The 28,000-nt window shown below is 39.7% G+C and overlaps 1 protein-coding gene across 1 annotated transcript; it reads right to left on the bottom strand.

The window, feature by feature from the left end:
- Positions 1 to 555: 555 nt before the first annotated feature.
- Positions 556 to 26,465, bottom strand: RAB40B (RAB40B, member RAS oncogene family). Its single transcript, XM_083805774.1, has 6 exons — positions 26,153 to 26,465; positions 5,246 to 5,306; positions 3,838 to 3,898; positions 2,861 to 2,938; positions 2,123 to 2,345; positions 556 to 1,688 (listed from the first exon to the last, which is right to left on the bottom strand). Exons 1-6 carry the CDS (start codon positions 26,292 to 26,294, stop codon positions 1,417 to 1,419), a joined length of 837 nt encoding a protein of 278 aa, XP_083661900.1. The 5' UTR covers positions 26,295 to 26,465; the 3' UTR covers positions 556 to 1,416.
- Positions 26,466 to 28,000: the final 1,535 nt, after the last annotated feature.

Here is a 28,000-nt window from a genome sequence, read left to right as displayed (position 1 = left end):
TCACCGAGGGGGTGGGAGCAAAGAAACCAATCCGACAGAAATTCCTTACACTGCACTGTTTTGCCGTTTAGTCTTTAGATATGAGAAGATGTGGTTTTGATTATGCTTTTCTTTTAAAGTAATGTTGCATTTATTGGTCTAGGTGATGACATAACTAAGCCCTTTTATAATGGTTTTAATTTTCTCTACTCACATACAGAGGCTGTGGAGATCCAGTCCGGTTCAGGGGGAATACCTATATTTAACTTGATGGTATCTCACATTTGTGAAGACACCTAGAAGAAACTGGGGTCAAATCACACCATCACCTCAAAGGACTCTTATTGCTCAGGAGAACAAGTCACACTATTCTTCACAAAGAGGGGGAAGACTTGACCTGTGTATTATGCTTCCGTACTTGAGCTCACACTCTTGAAGACAGATGCATCAAAAGCATTACATTATTCTTTCAGGATGGCTTCATGTTCCTGGCATCTAATTCATGTATATTGTTCTTCAAATTCTTCTAAAGGAAAATAAAGACAGCCTTCTGCAATTAAAGAAAGCATAAAAGGATTTCTTTTCCAGAAACATTTATTTATTTTTAAATAGTGCTCTTTTCTTATAAAGCAGCAGTTCAAGTCATGTTCCCTTAACTGCAGTGTCTTTGGCATTTTCCTCCTAGAACTTTCTTATACAGTGGTATAAAATGTATTTTATTTTTTCTTTACAGAAAAATAAGTATTTAAAGCACAAATTAATTCTCTGAAGTATTAAATAACATACCAAAAACTTTATCAAATCCATTACATACACTAATGGGACAAAACCTTGTTGTGTATGTGCATAGTAATTATATACACATTTTTAGCTTAGTTAAATTAGTGCTTTGAAGTTATCAAGGAAGCTTTACAAAATATCCAAATGCACAATTGCAGTATTACCAGAATTTGTCACACTATTTGTAGAATTTACAATGTATATGTTGCTTTTAAAAACCTCTGCCTGAATATGCAAACCAATGACTTTTTTATACAACTATTTTTGAATTGTTTGCAAAATGACAGGATTTTATACAATTACATGGTAAGTCACTTCCCAGATTTCATGGAATTAAGGACTCAATATAATGATAATTACCCCCTATAGGAAAACACATCAAATAGTGAAAACAATGGCATCATGCACAACAGAAACTAAAATACAGTATGCGAGTTCAACAGCAAAATGTCTCATCCTTTCAGTTGCACTGAACACGTCACTCATTCCAAAGCAGCATTACTGTAGTGAGCAAGCTCTAAAAAAGGACTTATTTTTCTTATTTTTGTCAGTGTAGTAGGATACATACATAGAGTATGCTCAACTATTAAACAAGAAGTCCTTGCATTCAACACTTCACATGAAGGGATTCCATCCAGGTTCCTTTTCTCACAGAGTTTAAGAAATTTTACAGCTGTTTCTTGTACAGTTTTTTGGTGGGCTCTGTGGCGGACGGATAATTTTAGCTTTCTTTAAGCTGTTCCTTTTATTGATGTTGCTGGATGTGAGGGAATATGAGCGTCCATGCATCATCCTGGCATTAAGGCCATTGGCCATGGAGAAGGATTTGAGATGGCTTCTTAAGGCAACAGGGAGAGGGAGCTTGTCAACAAGATGCACAGGGGTACAGGAAACTATGGCACGGCAACAAAGGTCTTGCAGACTCAGTACTTAAAAACAGACATAAAACTTGCATTATAATAGCACGCTTTTGTCAGCCACATAGCAGTAGCATACCCAGCACTCTGCATGCATGATTTACTTCTTAGGATGAATTCTTATTTCTCCTCCCACATCCTTTCTCACATCTGTATTATTCAAAAAATCTACTGCTTCAGTTTCTTAGCTATGTCACAGTACTTAGATGATTGAGAATACAAGATCTAGGAAAAATGTTTGTTATCCCCTACAAACCAGAGCAGGTTATACCTGCATATATATTTTTTCTGTTTATAAAGCTAGTTGTACAAGATTCCAGGTTCTACTTATTGGTGTTTTTGCAACAGTCAGCCAAGTAATCATACTCTGGAAATTATTTTATATTAAGGGAACCACAAGCCTTTGCTAGGACTAAATTTAAATATTTTCAGTGTATTTTGCTTACCCTTGTTTGGCCTCCACAGTCTGTCCATTCCATGTCTCATCAATACTATTCTTGCTAGCTCAGTAAAGGACTCTGTAATATTGAAATTACAAAGTGGACTGACTTCAAAAAAAGTCATGCCCAGCCTCTCAGCATAGGCTTGTGCTTGTTCAGTAGATACTTGGCGCTTGAAAGCTAAGTGAAGGCGGTTTCCAACCAGGATTTTTGGTACACCAGGAGCATGCTGAGGAAGGAGAAGCAATAAATAAATAAATAAATAAATAAATAAATAAATAAATAAATAAAAAGTTTAGCACATTTCCCCCTTCCATCAATTAAAGAAACAAAAGCTTTTTCAAGATTTAAAGACCAAGTGGCAGGTTGGACAAGACGATCGCTAGAGGTCCTTTTCAGCTTAAATTATTCTATGATTCTCTGATCAAAAAACATCCCTTCCTCAGAGAAAAGAGACTTGCACAGATGATGTGGCAAATCCATAGCAAGAGTGGGACTACAATATGTAATCTTTGCCCTCCATATGCCTACTGTCAACACCTTTAAAGAAATCAGACACTTTAGCCGATATGTTTCCTACGTTCTAGAATTATAAACATAGAAACAAAATGGTAAACTTGGCATCTTGGATAACTCTGTAGTAAGCACTGCCTGCAAATGCCAGTAAAAACAGCAGAAAATATCCTAAGCAGTCAGTCTGAGTCATCTGTTACAGACTAGAGACAGTCTGGGACTGTACCTTACCTCATCTATTTCTTTTATCCATCGATCAATTCCATCAAATGACCAACGATTGGTAATGTCATACACTAGTATTACTCCCTGTATAAAATATATATATATATATAATTAAAAAAAAAAGCAAGCTTAACAGAGTCACAACACAGAAAACATTACCTGCAAATTCTCTGATTCTGAAATTATCTTATAAAATGCTGAGAAAACCCTAAATGGAGCAGAAACTCAACATCCTAAGAAACCATGCCATCTCTCTGTGTAGATTACTGATACGGTAAGGGGCAGAAAACCTGACTTAGTTTTGTGTCCTGTGTGTTGGTAACTGTTTCTTTTTATAGTGGACAACTTTTGGTGATCATACACACGAGTCACAGCAAATAAATATTATTGGTCACAATCTGTAGCTTGAAGATTCAATGCTCTGTACAATTCTGGAACATAACCTATGCAACTCATCAGAACCAATACACGTAATGAATAACAGCAATACTTTGAAATCTGAAGCTATTGTGACTTTTAGCGTGTCTGTTTTTCAAACTCATTTCATTACAATTCATTACACTTCATTACATTTTTTGACTCTTCATATTCTCCCATTACTCTTCACAGTTCTCTGTTACCAATTTGTCTTACCTGGCACACAATTAAAAAAAATAGCATTAGCATATTTATTTGCATGATTAAAGTATGGTAACAGGCTTAAGTTGTTAATATAGCCAACAAGAAGACCTGAGAATATATATCAGCACGCTTTTTTTCTGGTTCAACTTCATTCTCAATCTCATTGATTTTTGCCCCTTCCTCTCCTTTCAGAAAAGAGAATCCCGCCCCTTGTTATTTCCCAAGGTTCATGTTATCTTCAGTGTATTAGTGGATCTGCAGACAGTCTACAAGTGAGCTACAGAAGCTGTCACAATGGTTCGCTAACACTGCTTTCATTCATCCAACAACCATTACCCATCACTGAGATGTACTTAGCTTACCTGAGCACCTCTTGAGTATGACCGAAATATGGTGCAGAACCTCCCTTGCCCTGATGTATCCCTAAAGAAAATAAATTTAAAATATATATTTAAAAGAAGTAGGTGACCTCCTATATTAAGAGTTTAGCTAGATTAACTCATTTGTACTGATCAATATCAGCTCTTATTCCATTAGTCATGCAATAGCAATCACTAATGTATAAGAGCTCTTCTTGCTCTCAGCAGTTTCCCCCCACTGGCATTCTGCCCTTTCCTCTACATTTTTCAGATTTCTCAGGATGAGAGGACAAGAACATCAAATTTTATTCTTGTGATTGCCCTTGGAAAACAAAGGCTACTAGTCAAGTGTACAACATATGCCACTAGACATTGCATTTAGCTCAGCTTGAAGAAAGATTCTGTTTTCACAGCAAAAGAAAAGTGGGAGGAAACAATAGCTATCACCAAGGAGACTAATGGAAAACACAAAATTCTTGATTACAGTAGCAATAGTTTATCATGAGCCTAGCATGATGAAGGAATCTTTACAGAGACACAGAGAGCATAGATTTTTGGAAAATCATGCGCACACAAAAAATCACTGCATGAAGTGTTCAGAAGCAAAATTTTTAAGAGTGCAGAATCAGGTTGATAGTGAAGGGTGTAGTAAGAAACAAAATTCCATACAGAATTTTTGAGATAGATTACAGATCTTCAAATGCAAGGCACATATACAAAAATATGTTCAACTGTAGAAACACTTCCAATCTGTTATTTTCAGGAGTCCAAAGAACATCCTTTCCCTTCACAGAAAGGATTAAGACATCTCCTTCCTGCCTGCTTCTCAGATGAGCTTTATGTTACATTTTTACTAAGCTATATAAAATGGAAGGCAGAAGAAGAAAAAGAAAATAGGTGAACAAAATATCAAGTAATCAAGACACCATATGGCAGAGTAGTATTATCCATCATTACATTTAACATTTGAAATGTTACCTTAAAATTCTTAAGGGCAAAAACAACCAACATGGAATAAATTAAAAATAAATCTGACAGGCATCCAGATATTCAAGTATTTTTTTTTTAAAAAAAATTCAATAAAAATAAACACCAACATGAATTGGTACAAGATCATCCATTTCTCGGAGGAAAATGATATAATCGTAACAAGTCATTTTGCATTATTTTGTGCCTTCCTTCTGCATTTATTATGCATCTCTCATAGACAGAAACTGTAGTGTTCCCCATTACACATGGAATAGGTAGAAGAAGGAGGTAAAGACTAAGTAAGTGACTTGCTTAAAGTGCTAGCTATCTGGATCGTTCTTCCTCATTTGGCTAAATATTTCTGAAGCATAACGGAGACCTCATGCCCACAGGAGTTATATTCTTTGTTTCTTTGAAGTATGAGGCAATGCAGAACACATACCAGAGTTGTAGCTTGATTCGTCGGCCATCCAGAAGAATTGTTGTAGTCTTATAATCTATACCTGAGGGGAAAACAGTTATAGAAATCTTAGATCAGCTTGCACGTGCACAACATACAGTTACAGACTTTGAAGAAGCTGACCATAAAATAAAACATTTTTCATTAGTACTTTATGAAGTGAATATGGAGAATAACTTGTTCATATAAAGTTCTGAAGACCTTGTATTACTTAAGCAAGGTCCAGAAATCAGAGCAGATTTCTCGGGCTGCCTTCATGTTGATAACCAATCTGTTTTATTCATTATCATGACAACATAACATTCTTAAAGTTTTATTTATTTTCAACAGAAAAACGTAGGTGTTAGCCTCTCCTCTCAAACATATGTTGCAAACTAAATGCCATTCTCTTCCTCTGTTCCTCAGCTTTACTGGCTCTATTATTATTCCTTTCTTATCCCCTCTAACTCACAGACAGCTCTTACAGAGTTGGTGTAGAGGGGGTACACACGTCCCCCTCACATAAAAGCAGTAGATAGTGCAAGAAGTGGATGTATCCATACATGCACGCATTACTTAATCTATTAATGTAATAAACAACACGCTGATGCAATTAGCTTAGCTTACATCTTTATTGTGCACCTTACAACCTTTGCAAACAATCATCAGTGACATATGATATTAGCTTTTTTAACGTTAACCTTGCATACCCCAGGTTTTAAACTAAGTAAAAATATCTGGAGTCTAGTTTTGCTGTTTTCCTGGTCAAAACAGGCAAACAGGTGTCTCCTGTCCCCCTCATTAGATCAGGTAAAACTAATCAGCAGCAGTTATGTAGCTACAGTTGACCTCTGAAAATATCCACCACCATGCCAATGGTCAATGGCTTTGAACACTGGGCTTCAGTACTGCATCCACGAAGTGCATAATTATAAACATTAAAAGAAAGAGAGGCCTTTATTTTATTAAATGCTATTTGGAAAGTGTGCATTCAGTATTCACATTGTGCAGCCAAGCAACAGTTTCACTGGTAGATATGTTCTCACGTTTCCTTAACTGTGACAAAGCCAAGTAACTTGTTGAATTGAACATTTATTCACAGAGTCCTCCAAAGGAAGTTTAAAAAGCATGAAATCTCTGAAAATGTACTGAAATGTAACGAGACTCATGCTTTGAAAAACAGTTTTATTTTCTGAGCATAAACAAAATGAGGTGAGAAAAACACACTAACAAGGAAAGACAAATGCATGGGGAAGAGTGTCCTAATTACTACTAAAGATTTCAGCAAATCTTCATTAGAGGAAGAGGGATGACAGTGGTGAAGATGATCCTGCTAATTGCCTGTACCCTTGCTGCAGGCAGACAATTACAAAACACTGTGGGGGCGTGGAGAAACTCACTGCATCCCAGGAGAGTACTGGTGGGTAGGAAGAAGGCAACAAACTGATAAAGCAGTGGAAGTACCAGCACTTGAAAAAGAAAGGAACACCTCAAGTGCCTGCTGTGCTGCCAGCCTGCCATCCTGCTCCAGCCTCGGCAGCAGGTGCAGGAGGAAGGGCAGGAGCCTGGAGCTGCCAGGCGAGCAGCGCTCCTGGTGCCCTGACACTTCCACGTCCAAACAGCGACAGCTCCGGGTGATCTGAAAGCATCCCCATCAGCCAGACAGGAGGGTCTGCTGGGGCACAAATATAGATTGCAGTAGTTGCGCGTAGAGGCTACAGGGAGTCTCTGCAGCTACTGGATACACTGGGTTGTGGTAAAACAAGCCTAAGGTTCATCACTATGGGTGGCATCCGCATCCAGAATAAAAAAATTAATCTATATATCAAGGTTTGTATTGATGCACATATCAAATGCATACCAACAAGCTTTTTAAATTTTATTTCTTTGCTGTATTTAAGTGGAGAAAAAGAAGTTTGAAAGTTCAATAAGAATCATACCAATTATTTATACTGCTCTCCCCAAGAAAGAGTTCAGCACAGCATGGCACATGAACAACAACAGACAACCTGTCCTGGCTTCAAGCACAGCTCTGCAGAGACACCGACCACGCAGGAAGTTTGCTCTCTGCCTGCAAACACCGTGTGGTCACCACGTTCACAAAATGGACTTCCTGCTGCTCCTTCAGGTCGAGTACTGCCAACTCCTGCTACCAGCTGTCATGAAGAGGCCCCAAAAGCAGACACTGTTAGTCAGCTACCTCTAATTCTACCAACAACAAATAATAGGTTTAAAGGGCTCTGACATGATAAGCAGTCACAGAAAAGGAAGCTGTACCTGTTTCCCTTTCCACAAGGACAGGACTTTGTTAAGACTAGGTCCAGAATAAGGAACTGGTGTTAAATTACCAAACAGAAGTTACTGCAAGGTAACAGCTGCCATCCGAGTCAGCTTTCCTGGTAGCAATAGGCAAAGAAAAGAGATGCTGCTTTTGTGCTTCTTCTAAAATTTGCACCACTCTAAGCTGCTCAAATAGCATATTTTTCAATTGCACATGGCAAATGCCATCTGGGGCAAAGGAGATTTGAGCCCATTTTATGAAAGCAACCAGAAACTTGAAATCACTGAGTTAAAAAACACAGGACACTTACTCTTTGAAATAAAGGAAGGATGCCCTACCTCAGGAGATGTTCTCCTAGTTAAAAATTAGGATAAATTCTTGCCCCGATATCAGTGCACAGTTACCCGGTGCGGCCATTTCCAAGTTACAGTTTCAAGGCAACTCATTTGTACACAGCCATCACCAATCTCTCTTCCAGATTAGACTCCAAGGGACTGTGAATGCTTTTATTACATAGCACAATAGCATCGATTCTTTTTCATAGGATACCTGTTGTAACACAGGTACTAAGGCATCCACTGAACCAGGTTCTTTATCTCCACTACAAATAACCACTAATTTTCTGGCTTCCTAAGTGTAGAAGTTTACATTTGTAGAATAAATAGCTAGTAGTCAAAACAATAACAATATTAGCAAAATGCTTTTACTTCTATATTGTATTTGCAGATATTATTAGTAGAGTTAGAGCAACTTTGGACTTCGTAAGGTGAAAGATTTTAAAACAACAGATTTCAAAGGACAGTTGCACTGTAGTACTATTAAAGTATTTTTAACTATTAATTGACATAACCTGTTGCATAGTTTATGTCATTTCTAGCGGGAGCAGAAACTGTTAAACATCTGCCCAATCTGAAGGCCAAGCACAACGGAGGAGTAAGTCACCTTGCCGTAGCCCTAAAGAAACGCGTACTCATAGTCCTGAAAGCAAGGGCATTTGTTAAGAACCGGAAGGCAAGAGGAATTTACTGCTACCAGGGTCCTGGGAAGGAAGAAGCTAGCAATGACCAGAGAGATGACAGAAAGCAAGCTCAAAGAAGCCCTCCTGGTGTGATACATAGATGAGGTAAGCAAGCAGGAAGACAGAGGCACTGACATCTGTAGTTCAGTCACATGTTATCAGGAACCGTATTTCAACGATGCCACTTCACTGCCTGCAGGATATTTCACTTGACTCACATCTGCCTACAGCTCCACTCCTCCCGTTTCTTACAAACTGATGAGGACATGCTGCTGTCAGGTAGGAGTATATTAGAACGAGCTCTCTTGACGCAGCCCTTTCTAGGCTGGCAGCAATGAGTTCTTTTGAGCATGACCACCCAAATCAGAGACTGGTTTGGTGCCGTACCAACCTGCAGTTCCTGGATACACACCGAGCTGAAAGGCCACCTACAGCAACAGTGGGCATTTCAAGCCTCTAGCTTGCTGCAGGAATGTGAATTGAAATGTCTCCTGCCTCTAGTTTAGGCTCTCATCTGTGCATTTGAGAAGAGAATTTAAAAAAATAAACCAAAACAAACAACAAAAAAACCCCAGCAATTTTCAGAAGACTTATTTTCATTTATTAGTCAAAGCATTCCAGTTCTCCAGCAGGATTAGGAAACAGTCAAATCCACAAACCACAAGCAGAAATACGTATTTTTAAAAATCAAACCTACAGACAAAGCCTTGGGACACTGAACGGACCAGGACATAAAAATTGTTTGTGCACTGAAAGAACAAGTTTCATCATTTCAGAAATTCTTGAAAACACAAAACATAGAGCATACCCTGCATATCACTATAGCACTTGTTCCAGCACCCTGATATTTCTCAGAGGGTGAAATACCTCCACTAGTTTCTTTAAAGTTAATGAAGAGGCACAGACCATCTTTAGCAAACCGTGACACATCCCACACAGGGACTGGACATCCATCATTCTGTTTAAAGACATACCAAACACAGAAAAATCAGTACTGCATTGCTGGAGGATACACAGCTGAGCGTGCTTGGCACTACGGACCACACACTACTGCAAGTCATTCTTGTTTAGCTGCATATAAAGCAAAATATCACATCTTTTTCCTTAGATGACATGCATAAGACATGCCTGAAAAATACACTACCCATCTTCTATGTATTTCTCTTTGGGGTTTGTGGGTTTCTCAAAAGATTTTTGAAGAGGTAGATTCAGAAACGTGTTCTTCAGCTGTTGTACAGATAGAAGCAGTTGATAACACAACCTGCATATCGCTGCAATTAGCATTTACCACTGATTAAGAATCAAAACAAAAAGTCTTTTCACATGAATCATCAGGAACAGCATGCAGCTATAACAATGAGACCAACAGATGTGGATTGTGCTGTTGTACAAATCAAATGTCCTTCCAGAACATTATTCACTCATTTAGTAAGACAGAATAGCTTTGTTGGGATACACAGATGAAAAGTATCTCCACAGAGGAAAGGGGAGAAAAAGGCAGCTAAATAAATAATTCAACTTTGTGAAGTGAACCAGAAAAACCTCTCAGTGCTTAACACTTCTGTATAATTTTTTAAATCAAAATTATCTACCTGAAGCCACAAGTCGAAATTAAATAACCTCAAACAAGCCGCACCCCTTGCTGGAGGGTTTTTTAAATCAAATTGCTTTTTAATATTTTTTTCCTCTCAAACACAAAATGAGTAGCTAGAGAACTGAAATATTACCAAATCCAGGAATGGAGTAGAATTTACAAAAAAGCATTTGGCTGTTTGGTAACAACTGCATTAAAGAGGAAGCCATCCTCTCTGCGCTGCTGCCTTGTAGCGTTGCCGTGTTATCACTTATGCTTCACTGCCTACACTGCAGTCATGTCAACACCGATTATTTGAAGGTCTCTTGTGAATTCCTGTTTCTCCCGAAGCTTATAGCAGTGTTCCTGAATTTCCCAACGTGTCTCTTTAGGGCAGTATCCTGCAATCATTTACATTGCTCATTTTGCACTATAGCAAAGGCAATGTTAGTTAGCCAAAAGTCTTTTCTGCTCGGTTTAATAACGGAGGTTCGATGATTGACAGTGTGACTACCAGCCAGTCTTAGCTTTGCAGCAGTGAAGAACTGGCTCGACTTGAACAAAGCTTGAACACAACTGACTACAGGCAAACCATGGGTCATATTTGGCTAATAAGACAGGTAGAATAAACCCCAGACTTGTCCCTCCAATTTTTCAAAGGAATTAAATGTTAGCCTAATATTGTAATGTTTTGGAGCTTGTTCTGAGTTTTCTTTGGATCTGTATTTCAATTTAACAAACAAACCTTAACCACTGCTTTGCAGTGAAAGATTTTGTTCAGTGCTACATTTGTCCCTACAAACAACACTTTGCATATCTGAGAAAGTACAGAACACATTACTTTGTCTCTGAACCTGGGGTACCCTTACATTTTACTTCACAAATACTACAAGAATTGGTTTTATTGTTTTCCACTTATTCCACCTTTTATTTCCTTTCAGTTTATCCTTGCTTTAAAGATTTATCCCTTCTTTAAAGTTTAAAGCATGTTGTTCCCTGGAGATGTTCAATGTAAGATTAGCAAGTTTGGGACTTAATTAAAATGCATTTTCATTACTTCAAAATAACATAAACAACAATACTAAACCAACCAAAAAAAAAGAAAAAAAAAAAGAAAAAAACACCAAAAAGCCTTCCCTCTCCCTGCCTCCATGGCCTGACAGCCTTCCAGAGATTACAACACGCTAAACCCATCCTCCAGCAATCACTCACTCCATCAGTTTGTCCAAATTATCCATTCAATAATAGTTACCTCGGACACAAATTAACGTCTCCTTCCCACTGTCTGTTTCTGTGTCTAAAATTAAGATTCTACAAAACAGGGGGGGAAAGGGATGGACTCTGGGTCTATGTTTAACAAAGTCCACTGAAAACATCCTTCAAAGACTGTTGGCCCCACCTTGAAAAATAGTTTTAGGTTTTGGAGAGTGCTTAAAAACATTTTCTCACAGACATGATGAGAATTCAGTGGCCCCATCGCTTCCCGTTATCCCCTTTTTCATATACATTAAAAGTTACAGCCTAATGTTTCTCTTCAGAACACCGCTGTGACTATCTCAAATATATTTGACAAGTGACAAAGTTTCCGACTCCATTCATCATCCCAAGCAAATGGATACACATCGTGCTTTTGACTCAAAAATCACTGAAGCTTTAAAAACTAAGCCCAATGTTTCAAACCTCCTGCTGCAAAGATAAACTCCTTACAATAAAACTGGTCCGTGTCTTTTGACACGTGAGCACAAAGGTCAGGTTATCTGACAGTCATATTTGCCTTCTGCTTGCCATTTCAGAATAACAATCATTTTCCAAATTCCAGGCTCTTGTATTACACTTAATTACTGCAATAAAAGCCATCTGTGTGAAAAGCACAGATTGCCTATTCACATTGAAATGGAGACACTGAAATTCTGGATACAAACTGTCTTCTTCAACTCAATCAAGTCATAAACCACAATTACACTTAAGTCTTACACATAATTCACTCATTTTAAAGACGTGACAATTTTCCCATCTATTTTCAAAAGCAAGAGATTTTTATCAGACAGCTCCAGCTTTACGTTTAGCTTTGCTTACGGTCAGACATGCCAATAAGAAAGCCACCTTTAAAAATCCAAGTGATCCTTAACGATTACACTGAACCTTTCTATGGTTGCACGTTTTTAGGGCATCAGGTCAGAATCAGAAGGTCTCTTGAGCACTTCTAGCTGGCTCTAGTCCAGATGGTTGTCCTCAGAACCAAAGCAAGTGGCACGGCAGTAAGAAGTTTGTCTCAACTTTATGGCCTACCTCCAGTACTAATTTGGAAACCAAATTAACAACTGAACCACTCCAAAACCTGTACAAGCCACAGAATTTAATTAGTCAGAAGCAGTACCTGAATAAGTGTCTGCTCACTCTCATTACCAGCATTAGCAAGTAAACTAAAGCCCGCACTTTGCATGTTTAAATCATGCTCTCCCCCAAAAAGGATATGCAAACAACTTTTTCAATACATGATTTCCTTTTTTAAGATCATACCTTAGTTTGCAGTATTTCTGCTAAGATAGCTAAATGAAAAACTACACATTCAAAGCAGACAGTTGCTTGGAAAGAAGAAAACACTATTTGACATCAGCTAACAATCAAATTTCAACCAGAACTTGTGAACAATTAGTTTCTATTCATGTTAAGAGGAAAGGAAAATAACGATTCTGAGATCATACTCCATTTTTGTCTCTCTTATAACGCATTTGTCAACAAATAAATAGCCTCTTTTATTGTCTAAATTTATTTTACATGAAGAAAGAGAAGTATCCCCATCCTCCAGGTCAGGAAGAAGCAGCAACTACAAGCTTCAGTTCATCATTTCCTTTCTCCCACTCCTCCAAAAGAAAAGGATATCAGAGGCATACGGTAAGCTTGTTAACTCAAATGTTTGCTACAAGTTGCAGTTTACATCCTCAGATGAAAGCTACGATATATAAACATGTTATTGTTTATAAACAAGAGCACTGCAGGAAAAGGGAATGCTATTATTAGCATTATGGGGAAGGGTGTCATCCTTTACTTCAGCGTATTTTATTAATAAGTTTGAAAGAAGTTGGGAAGAGATTCATCTATCAGTCCCAGCAATCTCTTAAGTGAGATGTTTGTTCCTCATCCCCTTATTTCCTCCACGGATGTGAAAAATTAAATTGAAACAAGGAGCCCATGGTGCTCAGTGATCCCAGAACACCTCCAGTGCCTTACAGATCAATCTTCTCCTGCATCTCGATCCAGCTGCTACTGCACAGCCCCACATGACAAACTACTGACTAGCAAATCTGTGTGAAAAGGCAGGGTCTCCAGAGCTACAGACCAGACTGGAATGGCTGTCACTAGTTCGACACAGAAACGAGGACCTGACAGAACACTACATTACGTGCTAAGAGCAGTCTGACAAAGACGCAGGGATGAAGACGGAGCTAAAGCAGGGACAAGACACTGAGGAGGAGAGGCTGAGCAGGGGAGCTGACCAGAAACACAGAGCAAGGAACCTGGGGGAACAGCCAAGAGGCAAAGGGCAAAGGACAGGTAGCGACCAAACTGTAACTGACCAAGGAAAGGAGCAGAGGCTTTCAAAAGGATACAGCTTGAGTGAGGTGAAGAGAGAAGGAAAACAGGTTAACAGTCAAATTCTAGAAAAGGGAGCATGCCTTCCTTCGACATCAAAGGTGTAGGACTTCTTGTCCATTTGATGGTCATCTTTCCTGTGATATGACGCAGCACCAGTGAATTTGCATTAGAAATTAAATTCTCTATTATCAAGCACAGTTAAAAAATAATTATAATCCTCCCCATGCGATCTTCTCACTGCTGCTGCTGTTCACCAGTTCCTACAAGAGTTGGACTGTATCATGAAGGAGGAGCTCCTTTGCATATATCGGGCATGTTGTTAGCAAGCACCCTAAAAACCTGTTCCATTACTTTCAGAGAGCATCAGCTCTCAAGGGCAGTCTATCATTCACAGTCTCACAATTCAACAAAGTTTCAAACATGATTGTTTCACATCTCTGAAACGTGCTCGTAGCTCAAGCAATGGCTATGACATGGAGCTCTGCACACCCATGGAAAGTTTCATGAAGAGAAGCTTGGGAAGGCTACGATAACTGACCAGAAAAAAAGTGGAATAGGTTTTAGGTAAGAATTGATCGTCCAATGCTCCTAGTGCTTGTGGATATCTTCCTGGTGCAGTAATTCTTTATCCAACAGCTTAGCGGGTAGGGACAAATCATCCTGGTGCATGAGGAAAAGAGCAGAAGGCAGGGTACATATCTTTTACAAAATCTACAAATCAAGAAAGAAATGAGAAGCGGCCATGCAGAACTTGCTCTCACTTACATGTTGAACGCTAGGTTGAATTATGGCCAGAATCAGGAAGGAAGAATAGCTTCAAAACTACTATAAAATATTAAAACCAGATGCAGTATTTCACATTTTACAACGTTTTCCAAAAGAGAACAATGACCTTTTCTGTCTTGACACTTCATTAGCAATAAACCAGTTCAAAAATACTTGGCATGAGAAGAATCCCAAGACCATCCAGTAGCCGTTATTATGAGTGATGCGCCTAGGAGCTCACTGAGAACAGTTGGAAACTTCTCCAGAATTTCCCTAGGCTTTAAATCAAGTCTCAAATAAATGCTTCTGAAAAGTTAAGCCACCACTAGCAGTTAAGCATATCAATATATCATACCAATTATAAAATCAGAATTCTGTTTCAGAAGCATATTGCTGTATATTATGAAATATATGTGACATAACCAAGATTTGCAAAAAGAACTCCCAAAAAACAGGATGCCATCAGTCCTCCCAGAATTCGCAGCAGTATTTGTCACCAAGTAGTAAACTTTAACAGAACAAGAGATCCAAAGTACCACTGTAGGCAGAAAGTGGGGAAAAAAAAAGATAATTTCTTTCCCCACCCCATGAAGCACTGCATGTTCAAAGAGGGAAAAAGTTTACTTGAAAAATAATTCTTTGTGCTGAACAAGTAATGAATTCTGTTATTATGAATAACTAGAGATCAAAGCTGGAATTCACAGCAAGTAGGTGTAAGTGCAATAATTTTGCTTTAAAGATACCAAAGACTAAAATTAATAGCATTATTTAAAAATTACTGCGGCTTAAAAAACTATATTCCAGAAAGCATACAGCCACCATTTCCAAAGCTCTGATATTTGAAGAGCTTTCAAACTATGCCTCCAAACAGAAAACCAATTGCACTTCTTCAATTTGAAATTCCACACAAAACACATGCTGCGGTAAAGTGGGCTTTACAGGTAATGTTAACAAGAACTCGGGGAATTACCAAGTCACAATGAATCTCCCATTATGAAAATGAAGGAAATTAAGTCTGACTTGGATTGTGTTTCCAGTTCTCTCCTCTTCTCCTCCCCAGATATTCCAGCAGAAGAGCTGCCAAAACTATAACTGTACTCCTTTTCCAGGAGAAAAACACAAAATGCTAGCAAGCAATCTTTCTTTGGATTTAAAGGAGAAAGACAGGCTATACATTACTGATACAAAGTTCTTGTTCCACCCATCATTTAGTTGGTTTCAATTTTCCATGACGTTAAAATAAACTGATTTCATTGGAATAGAACAAAGGAAATTTCAGGTGGGAGCAATTTCAGGATGTCATCTAGCTCAACCTCCTACTCAAACCAGGATCAGCTAAGAGAACTGGAGACCCCTCTGCACAACCTGTTTCACAGATTGACCATCCTCGTGGTTAAAAAAAAGTTTCTTCCTCTTACCCATTCTGAACTTCTCGTTTCAACTTAGATCTGTTGTCTCCTAAGCTCCCACCACCTACAGAGCCCATCTCTGTCCTCTCAATGGCCTCCTTGTGGGTACCAGAAGGCTGCTCTTTGGTCCCTTGCAAAGCCTTCTTTTCTCCAGAGAGGTGACTCATTAGTCTGCGGCCAAACTTCATTTAAGTTATTAGAACTGCAGACTTTTCTTCACTCAAAAGCTATGTAATTACTTTTCTCGTAGTCCTCTGCATAAAACTACCCTATCTTGCAGATGTTGAAGTCAAAGTGAAAAGACTGCCTATAAAATTCCAGTTCTCAAACACCATTGGATTAAACTCCTGTTTGGAGACAAAAACTAGTATTTACATGGAAAAATTATTATGCTACGATTATTCTTGGACTCTAGAATCTTCTTGCTTCAAGACTAACATCTTTCTATATAATGGCTGTTTCTTATCTGAACTGAAAAGGAAAATAAAATTAAAAGTTTAGAGTTTATGAACTTGATTAAAATTCCATTTATCACACTTCTATTTTACCAGGTGTGTGTTCAAGTTGAACCATGATTTTCTAATTCTGAAGTGGTTTGAAAAGTCAAGGTTGTGCTTTATGCAAACATCACTTGGTGTATTTACAAAAGCAAACACAGAAAAATGAGAACAGAGCCCTGACTGATGAGGTGATGCAGAGTGAATAGGGATAGCATTTCCTTGCTAAAAACAACTAGAATGGAAATATACATTTCCAGCTATCCATGTAAAGATTTTGCACCACAACTCTCCTTATATTGACTCAATTATTCCACTGAATGCATCAGCTACATGAGCTTCTTTTCCTCAGTCTGGACTTGAGTGAGCATTAAAAAGGCTGCCAGACCTGCTGGGTCTCTTCTGGGTTTTCCAGCTGGCAGCTTCATATTTCACACACTTAAATATCCCATTTTAAGGCACCACATAAAGTCAGCTTACAAATAAAGTATAAGGGCACAGGAGTTACATTAACACATCACTGTCTCTAAAAATTTTGAAGGGATAAGTTATTTTGTTTTAAAGTCTATGGACTAAAATACCCTCCCCCCCCCTTTTTTAAATTAAACTGTTGCTTTTTTATTAATACAAATATATTTTCTGTTTCATACAAACATCTATAATGGTTCATTTTCTATAATAACAGGCAAATTAAACCTACAATCCTCAAATAGACTTATGACCATTCCTTCAGTATATTCTTTCAGAGCACAGAAGCATTCTTTGCTGTTTCAGCTTTGCTGATGCAAGATCACAACAAAACCTATCGGTGAGGTCGGGGCAGGGCTCACTGCATGAAGGCTTAGGCCAGAGGAAAAATGAGAGCAATGGCAGGAGCGTAACAGTGAGATGCGAGCTGCCAAGTTGTGCTGAACATGCATGGGATGAAACTGCAGTGAGGGCTGGGAAGAGGTGAAGTCTGAACCACAAACCTGGAAAAAACACCCAGTAAATAAATTATGGTCACTAAACGCAAGTGGTCAGGCTGCTTCTGAACGTGTCAGATATCAGCTGCAATTCATCTGGGGCAAATGTGTCACTCCTGGACTGCAACTCGCTTTTAAATGTTGCCGCATGTTCAGTCTCCTCTAGCTTTACATAATCACACGTGCGGGACTTGAACTAGCCATATATTAATAACTGGGGCTTTTTATTAAATAGGTTATCCTCTCCTGACCCAAGAACGAAAACAGCTTTTTATAAAAGCTATTTCTCCATGTGTATAAAAACACATTTCTCCGCACAGTTTTGTGTGCTGAAGCACACTTAAAGAACCTGTACTATTTTAACCAATACAATTAAAACAGATATGGATGGCATTGGGAGTTTATGTTATATGAATATGAAACTGAGATCCAAAAATAACTTACTGGGAGATACTCCGGATAGTTTGATTTTTCATGAACTCAAGCCATCACTTAAGCTATTTTAAAAACAGCTTCAGGCACTTTGTTTTGTGCCTGATAAGACATGGGCAAATCTCCATTCTAGAAATTCTCAGCACAGTTACTCCACCTCTGTATGTTAAACTAGCAGTTCCTACTTCCAAATCCAATGTTCCAAAAACATTTTAATGTCCAAGGTAACTCTGGAGTAACAGCCTTGGCTCTCCTAGCTACGTCATGCTCACCACCTATCGCTTAGCCACCTCCATCTCCAGACAACACTTGTTGGTTCTGCACAGTGCCTTCCCTTCGATGGCAAATCCCATGCAACAAATAAAAACTGTAAAGCTGTTATATCGGCTTTCAGCTTAGCACAAAACTGTATTTCACAAGGAATAAACAGCTTTCCCATTTCCATGCTTCTGATAATAAACATGATTCCCAAATCCTTAATCTTCCCTGTTTACGTGCCTACAGAGCAGCCACAAATTACTGACCTGACAAATGTTTCTGTCTGTGTGTAAGGGTGTTTTCACTGCTAGATCCTTCTACTTCCCCAGATGACAAACAGTTACCTTTCTGTACTATAGGATTCTCACCTTGCCTTGAGCACGCTTAGGAGATTTGGTCCAGCCAATCTGAACACTGTAAGAACCAATTCCTTAGAGTTTTACAGCCCTCAGGGCCCAAAAAACCCACACCTCCTGCAAAGAACTACCAACAAGATCCAGAGAAAGTCTCTGCTGAACACTGTACACGTATTCCTTTTACCAATATGCAGACAGATTTATGGTCTCATCAACATCAAACAAGAAGTCAATTACACCAAGAGCAGGATGCATCATATTAAAGCCTTAAGGCACCTGTTGTTCAGCATGCTTTGTCACTTGGCACGACCTGTTATCGATGGCACTCTCCTCCTCCTACCCCACCCAGCTCAAAGAGGATGCTCTCCTGCTTGCTGCAAGCTCCTGTGAGGTTGGGAGTGATGCTGGTTTCTGGACCTTTAAACCCTCTCCATTCCTGGGCAACATGAGAGTGTAACTTCCTGATAATTAGCCTGTAACTTTCCACAGATTTGAGCGGCAGTGTAGAGACATAACCAATTGTGAAAAACAATATATTTTGGGGACTTTGCTCCAAGTAAATACTAGATTATAGTCAGTACTGAGTTTATTTTACCTTTCTCAATAATGGACATTTAATATATGTCAGTAAATCAGTGTTTTATCTGTAACAGCTTCATTTAGCCAATGAACTTGCAGTTTGGAGCATCTGCCTACTTAACCAGTTCATAGTTTCATGTTGCAACATATGAAAACATAAAAAATGGAACAATTATTTGTCCAGATGTGTTCCACTGTATCAACAGATTTAGATATGGATGAAAAAAGCATAGCAAGCGCAAAAAAAACGTGCTTGGTGTATTACATTTGAGATTTTCCTTAAATCAAACTAGCATAACAAACACTAGCTCATGTCAAGTATTTTGTGTAAATACTGCACCAGTTTTCCATATTTTCAGTCTCACGTTAAACAAAATCCAGAAGAGCTGAATAAAATGGCATGCAAATATAACTTTTAACACTAGCCAATTTCTACTCTTAATCCCATTTTCCATTCTCGTTACGTTCCCAGAACAAAAACAAATTTAAAGCAATATGTAAATGTAATTTAACCAACATATTGGTTATAAAACTTCACCCTGGCACAGGCAAACATGATTTTGCTTAGGCCAAAGCAGCTTAAAAGGACTCAATTACTTTGAAGTCTGACCACTTTTCAAAATAACCTGGACTTTTTGTTTCATGTTGCACACCTGTCTGGGAGCCTCAGGGTATTATTGTTATTTTTTTAAGTCACTTTCCCACTCTTGCATATCTGTGAAAAATTAGGGGGAAAAAAAAGGACACCAGTAGCCCAAGGGAACTGGAGACAGGCAGTACACAGAGCTATTGAACAGGCATGAGAAAGACAAAGAATAAAGTAAGCTGTAGTCTCTTTTGCCACAACAATCTGAAGTATTACTTATAGCAACAGCAGATATCAAACTCAGACACGTGAGTACACGTTGCTCTTAGGCAGGAATCTGAGAAACATTTGCATGGTTTGCAAGATTTCAAGGCTCCTTCCTTCTGAAACCATACAACACAATAATAAATAATATGCTTGACCAAAAATTATGTTTTCTTTGGTCTTTTTTTGCTGTTGCTGTTGAATAGGCTTTGTTAAGAGACATAAAGGACACCTATTGAAAAAGAACAAGTTAGACAAATATCTGATTTGAACATATGCACACAGCGTCAATTTCTCCCCACCCCTTGCAAAAATCCACCAGCATTGGTAGGGTGAAGAGAGAGCTAGGGAGAAAAGTACTTCAAACCTACTGAGTTCAAAACTTCCCCGTAAAATGACCTAGCTCCTGACCTTCATGAAATCATAAGGCAGTAACTCTTGCTGACCATGAGATGGATGTAAGCAGGACACCTGAGTTGCTGAGTAACATTAAGTCAAAGAAATATTAATAGCATATTAAGTCAAAGAAAGCTGGTTGAGTAGAAGAAAGTGTGTAATAAAGCAAAACTAATTTTTGAAAGGTTCAAAGAAACATATGAAAACCCATAAACTGCTACGCAAGCCTAGGATCAAGCCAGGTGAACATTCATTGTTTCAACAGATGCGCAAGACCAGCTAACACTACAAACAAACCAAGAAAACCAACTACATTGGACCTGACAATCACAGAAAACGCTAAAGGAGCCTTTACCACACTTTAGACAAAGAGTTAAAGAAAAAAAGTGGTGCTCAAGTCTGCTGCCACATATCAGGGAAAACATTATGCACTGGCCTCACGAGACGGGCAATTCTTAGCATGATAAAGTAACGCAGGAGTTAGCATAAGGCTCCAAACTTGAGATTTGAGGAGGGAGAAAGGTACATGAAAAGTACCAAAGAAGAAAACCAATCTCAATTAGATTATAAGCTTTCTTCTCTTACAGAGGGCAAATTTTCTGTCCAAGTAAGAACAAAGGCAACAGAGACAAGCTGGGATCCACATTCTCAGCTACCACACACCTCTCCTAAGTGACTGCAGTGTTGCTATTCTGCAGTGTTGTCCCCTGGAAGAGACAAAATACAACTAATGATGGTGATAAAGGGGGAGTTATTTCTATTTTTCTGTTTCAAACACAGTGAAAGGAAAAGAGCAAGTACAGAGCGGGTAGCTCTTTCTGTTTACTGTACTTTCTTGGCATTCAGAACCAGCTTCAACCTAGCATTACCATCCTCTTCCAGCAGTCAGCACAGCTCCTGTAAGGTTACACACTGAAGGGGTAGTTGTAACCAACAGACTTGGAGCCAGCTCCATTAGTGCTGTACAGGCTCATCCCAAAATAAGTTGGATGCCTTATTTGAAATAGGTATTTCTTTCCAGCAATGCCACGGAAGCCTATAGTAATGAGATAAGAAACCAGATGTCTTTTAGGCACTTAAACTTGGCATATGAAAGCAAACCTCACCTGCTTTTCCTTGCACAAGTACACCCTTTTTTACAGAGATAGTTGGGCATACAACAGGATTTTAACAAAATTTGAGGGAGGAAACATTCATGCATATTCAACCTTTTAGAAAAAGTTACTTCTTAAGAGCTAGGTGATCATTTTTTGATCTCCTTGCACATTGAGATAAAGCCTAGTCTGTTTGATAGGCAACCATAATTAGCTTGGAAGTATGTTTATTTACCCATAGAATGATTCTCAGCAAATTCAAATAACTCTTCTGCTTGAGAAATCCTACAGAACTTCCTCAAGCTTGTCCCCAAAAGTTGGTGCGATGTGCAAAGAAATACTGAAACCTAATGATGCTGTCATCAGTTTCTATTGCAATCTTTAGATCACGTTGTATTTAGGAAAATGTAATGGCTTTGAAGTAAGTCAGTGATAAACAAGGCATATTATTCATCATTACACTGGTAAGAAAACAATTTTATTTCCCCTTCCTTTCAGTCAAGTTACATGTTCAAAACCACAGTTTTATGAAGACAGAACAGATAAACTTAAAAGCAAACCTGCGTGGGAAGCATTTTACCTCCATTAGTGCTGTCTTGTTGGGGGTGAGCTCACAAATCGAAGCCTTTTAACTTCTCATGTTAATAGTATGGCCATTTCCTAATTTTAGTTAGAGTGAATTCCTTCCTTTACCCTGAAGAACGGTTTTCACCTCTGCATTACGCTTGCAAGATACCAGGAAGGGCCAACATGACCTAAAAATTTGTCTGTGCGGAGGTAAGCAGCAGACAAGCATCCCAGCCAACGATTAAAGCCAACAACTATTAAACACCAGCATCTTTTTAAGCATTCAAATAAGACAACCCTTACCCGGGAAGTTCTCAACCTAAGGACAGGGGAAGACAAACAACTGTGACAGGAACTTAAGAGGACATAAAATGGTCACTAAGTGAGAGAGGATGAAAGAATTTGTCAGTTTTAACCTGATGTTCCTGCAAGAAAAGGAGTAGGAGTACATAGGTTTGAGCAATCGTTCCTTTCAGTCCCTGCACTGAACAGTCTCACTGCAAGCACAATTTTCTCTATTTCAATATGAAAGCAAAAACAGAATCGAGCTGAATAAAAATCTGTTAGCCTAAGACATCAAAATATTGTTCTACCTAGTGACAGCACATCTCAGGTATTATGTTCTAGTCTAGAAGCAATTATTTCCTCTGAATATATTCTGCTGATAGATTAATGATACCTAGAAGCAAAATTTCTGAGCTCTCTAAAATCATTTTTGGGCAGTTAGGTGAGAGACCAAGTGCGTCCAAGCTATTGTAATTTCAGTTTTGAGCAAAATGTGGGAAACCCATGAAGGCAGGTTATCCAGATCACTAACCTTACTGCTACCCGCCTGTCTCCAGGATAACTGCTTCCTAAATCATCTCTGCCAATCACACTCACCAACACATCTTCCATGGCAGTCCGTATGTACTTTGCTACGTTAACAAAGCTTATTCCCTTCTTTCCAACCCAGAGCCCTTTGGTCATTAAGAAGAATTTAGAGACCAAGAGACTGTATTCCTTCTTAATAGCTGTACCGTGCCAAATGCTTTCATGCCATGGGTCGTGGACCAGCAGCAGCTTGCAGGGACTTGACTGATCACACGATGCTGGCTTGCCTCCCGGCCTCCAGATTTTATATCACTTTTGTGTACTGACAAAAAAGGAGTAAGACATATGATGCTGTATTTTCCCAGGAATGAGAAAGATGGCAGGTTTATTTTTGACAAGTTAAGAAAGTGTCTGCGAAAGATTAATTTGTTATTTATATGATTAAAGTTTGAGCCCATACACACAAGAAGAGACAGTTACATAGCTCATAGCCAAAGAAAAAGCCTTCAGGCATCTGATTGCTAAACAGAAAAAAAGCAAACCACCACATCAAAACCAAAACAAACACAACACACTGTTCTAGTCAGCTCTGGGTTTTACTTTATCTTCATTCTCCTTGTCTGCTTAACTGTCTTTGATGCTGCTGAAGACAACCAGCAGCCCTCTTCGCTGAAGTGTCCACCCTCACTTAGTCTTTCTTCAACCTCTCTTAAAGTCTTGGGGGGCTCACTTGGATTCTCCTCCTTCCCCAAGGAGCAGTCACACACTGTTCAACACCTTGTCCTTTCCTATAATTCCTTTAAAAATAGTCTGTGTCTACTTCTGAGAGCGCTGCAGTGCATCTTGCTAGTACCTTCCATCACTTTGCACAGAAAAGGACCCTAACACTACACCAAAGCTAAATTCTAATGTTTCTTCCTCAGCTCTAAGGCACTGCTGTCCTTCCTGAAACCCAGCACTGTAACCCCGTGTCTGCATCCCAACCACCCTTCCCAAACTTCTCAACATTCATATTCTCACCTTCAATTTTAGGAAGCTACTGCAGCAGGAAGAGCCTCTTTCATGTTGCTGTAAACAACAAATTCTGTCTTGAATGTTCAAATTCAAACAAATGCCCAAATGCCCTTCCTTCATCGCGTTGTTCCTTCTCATTTTCAAAGTTCTTCAGAACTCTTCTCTCACCTCTTACTGCATCGTTTGTCCCCTCCAGAGCCTATCAAAGCTACTCCCTCTCATCAAGCTCTGCAACAAAGTTTTGTCATTTCAAAGCTTATACAGGTGGCACATTTTGACTGGATCCATCATATTCCTAGACTTTCCAATTCAGAGACCTAGTTCAATTATGAAATTGGAAGCTCCTAGCCAGTGAACTAAGGACTTGAAAGTAGTCAAAAAAAAAGTCTGTTTATCAAGCTTTTAACTGAAATTAAATAAATAAAAAAAAAGAGTCATAACACCAACAGGATGTTTAGTTCTCTCCCTTTCCCTGCATCTCTATTTTCACAGCCTGCACAGATTCCCTGCAGCTGCATCCTATGTTGTCACGCTCAGGTGATGGAGGAAAGGCTGAGGGGATCCAGGCAGACAAGGGCTATCAGGTACAGAGCCCCAAATAAACTGGGCGGTGTTGGGCAAGTTCGGAAGCGTTCCAAGTTTGGTGCATTTGAGAACATCATACATTAAAGAATAAAGAAATGGATTAAGAGGGAGACAATAATTTTCTACAAACTTTCACTGTTTAAGTCAACATCCTTCCTTAAGTGAGATGCGGTGGTATGCTACGATCGTGCAAACACTGGAGCTCAGTATGCTAAGAAAATTCTTAATTATGACACTAGTTGCACAAAATGTAAAATCAGATTATATTCCATTACAGTCTCCTTTTACATCCTCTGCTTTATCTGCCCTGCTCTTTTAACGCCCACCCCTCTTTTCAGACATGCTCATCTTCTCCTGGCTAAAAGCTCCTTTCACTCTCTGTGAAACATAGACCTTTGCATAGCACAGCTCGTGAGGACCTGAATTACCGTATTTCTCTAACCTTGTATAGTTAAGATTGATAAATAAGCTGATGAAAAGACTACAGTCCATGAAGCTCTGCATAGCACTTACAACCCTGTATGCACATATTTTAAAGTTATTAATAACAATGAAGAATTTCCAAGCTGCACGTTAAATACTTACTAAATAATTCTAAGAGAACATTTGTATTTCTTGGCTGTCAAGAAATACATTCACATAGATAGCATTAGCCACGCAATTTAAACATTGTTTAAGAGCAAAGCACAAGTATCACAAGGTTTACACGCTGAAGACCAAAGACCTATGAGCTTGGGAGCAGGTCAAACATTCTCTCTCTGTTACGTCAAGATATATTGGAGACTAAAGTGCTTCTTCAGCAGAAGAATTTATAAACTTAGACTGCGTGTACAGAAGGAGCCAGACTCAGCACGCTCTCCCCAAGCTTCTAACCCTTTTCTCCAACCACTTGCAGAGCACAACAGACTTAACCATCCCAAGAAGTAATTTAGCAAAACTACTAGGCAAACAGCTTTAAATGCATGCTGATGCCTTCAAGGTGCAATGTGACTCATAAGCAATCATCCAAAGAACTTTCCTCCCCCACCCACTCCTTTGCCTTGAATCAGTACTATGAACCCACCATAATAACAAATCCTGAGTCAATGCAAAGCCTTCCAAATGAATTAACCAGTCACAGACTCATGCTAGCAGTAATTTAAAGCAATGGGTAATTTTACAACATAACTTGCTTTTTAATATCCCACGCAATATTTTTGCATGAGGAAGAAAATTGTGATTAGAGAGTTGTGCTCTAGGAAAACAGACTGGGGAAGTGAAAAGACTAGGAAGAGATAGAAAGTAAAAATCCCTTTTACCAAAGCCATTATAATCTAGTTTTACATCAGTTTGCAATGAGCACAACTCTTTATTTTGCAGAGAGAACACATCTGGCATGGAGGAGGCTCTTCAGTGTCGCCCTTTAAAAAGCTGAAGCAAAAGGACACGCTGCAAACGTGAACCTTGGTCTTAAAGGGCTGCTCTTCTGGAACGAAAAACATGACGGGGAGAAAAGGGAGAGAAAAACCTCCTTTTCTGCTCTTTCAGTGAAAGCAATCTCACAGCATATACGGTTGCTGATTAATAGAGCTCCTTTACTAGAAGATTTTTGTCAGGATTTCCATTTTGGGGGCTGGAGCTGGCTGACCTTTGGGGTCCCTTCCAACCCGAGCCGTTCAGCGACCCTCTTCCCCCAAGGTGCACCTCAGCGATCCTCTTCCCCATCTCTCCCCCGAGGTGCACCTCAGCGCCTGGCCCCAGGCGCTCCACACCCAAAGCCACCTCACTGAGCCCGAGCCGCCCCTTCCCCGTTAGGGGGAAGCCCCTAACCCCAACCCCAACCCCAACCCTAAATCCTAACCCCAACCCTGACGGCGCTCACCGGCGGGGTGCCCGTAGGGGGACTCAGCGGCGCCGCCCTGCAGGCTGCCCAGGATCTCGCCCTTGCCCACGTCGCTGTCGCCCACCAGCAGGAATTTCAGCAGGAAATCGTAGGCTCTCGCCGGGCTGCCCGCCTGGCTCATCCTCCGCCGCGGCTCAGCTCCCGCGGCCCATGCCCTCGGGGACCGGGGCTGCCGGGCTGCCGCATGCCCGGGGCTCGCTGACGGGAGGCGTCGGCGGCGACGGCCCCGTCCCCCTCCACCGGCGGCCTCCCGCCGGCCGCTCTCTGACAGAAACCGCAGCCCCGCCCCCCAGGCTCCGCCATTGGGCAGCTCAACTCGGCCCCCCAGTTGCTAGGGAGATCTAAACACGCCATTGGCTCTCTAGCCCATCAATCGCGGGGGGTCTCCCCGCCCCAGAGGGGCGGCGCACCGAGGCCACAGGTTCGAGTCCCAGCCCAGGCAAAAGAGCAGCTGAAAGTATAGAGACAGCAGGAGGGAAAAGCTCACTTTTCATGTACCACGAGCAGCGAAATACACTCAGGAATTTTCCAAAATTAGGTGCAGTAACGCATAGTAACCTCTAAGCCCAGATGTTGACAGGAATATCTTATTTCTTACACCTTCCCATACTGCAGGTGTTCACCACCCAAGCTCTATGCTAGGCCTTCGTGACCGTCTTGTCGTTGGCTTGTAGCCTGCCAAATACGATTTGAAAAATTAAAAAAAAAAAAAAGCAAAACAGCCCCCCAAAAAGGCCACAAGCCTGTTAGCCCTATATAATTCCCAAATATGAAGAGAAAATTTAGTATAGTCAAATCTGTACAAACACCCATTTGTACAAAGACAGAAAGAAACAAAAAATATTGCTGCGTGCACAAGGTGCCACGCCAGGTGGAAACTACAGCTTCATGACATTTAGGGATTTCTTTTACTGGAACAACTGCCCCACACAGGGGCACACAAACTTTGCCCAAATCACATCTAATTCCAAGGAAGTATTACATACACCATGCACATTGGACCCAGTCTGCATTATCTACAGCCAAATATAAACCTTAATTGAAATGTGTATGTATGCATCTTATATTTCTACTCAAAATAAAAACCAAGTCTTTGACTAAGAAAATCTGTTTGTATGGATACGATGCAATGTCAAGTTATTGATCTCTGGAAAAAAAAAAAAAAAAGTCATAATGTGCTTATTTCATGATTGCAAAGAAAGCTATCAACTCATAAATACCCTGGTATCGTTCCTTGCTGTTATTAATACAGTGCAACAAGACGACAAACAAAGGTTCCTGCACAGTTCATCCGTGGACACGAAAATATCACATTGCCCATGTAGGACAGGCCATTTTTTCAGTAACATTGCTATGCATCCAATAGTTACGCATTGTTTATAATCCAGTCATTATTTTATGGAACCAAAGTCCTGTTGGAGGTGGGGACAATACATTTGCAACAATAAACTACAGTTTCACAGGCTCACGTGTTTTATTGACAAAGGTCCACAAAAGGATGTGTGCTCCTCTTCCAGATGTGTCATCTGTCTGAGCTTACACTTCATTTTAAATTTGAGACAGGCTAACTGCAGTCATAGAAGTCATTTGCTCTTTTCCTGTGGAAGCAACTTCTAGACGGATGGAGCACAGTCCTGGGCACCAGGAAAATAGTACTTGAATCCCAATTCTAACAGAGATTTCCTTTAAAAACTCAGCCAACTTACTCAAAATTCTTTATTCCTTAGCTTTCCAGACCTATCAAAGCTATTTGCCACAGCTAATGCAAAGGCGTGTCATGGGATTTGAAACACACATTTCAGTGGAGTGCTTAGAGATGCCGTTAGA

This window comes from Anser anser (genome assembly GCF_964211835.1).
Source record: "Anser anser genome assembly, chromosome: 19".
Classification (NCBI taxonomy): domain Eukaryota; kingdom Metazoa; phylum Chordata; class Aves; order Anseriformes; family Anatidae; genus Anser; species Anser anser.
Note: the sequence above shows the minus strand (reverse complement) of the source record. Positions and strands in the feature narration are given on the sequence as shown.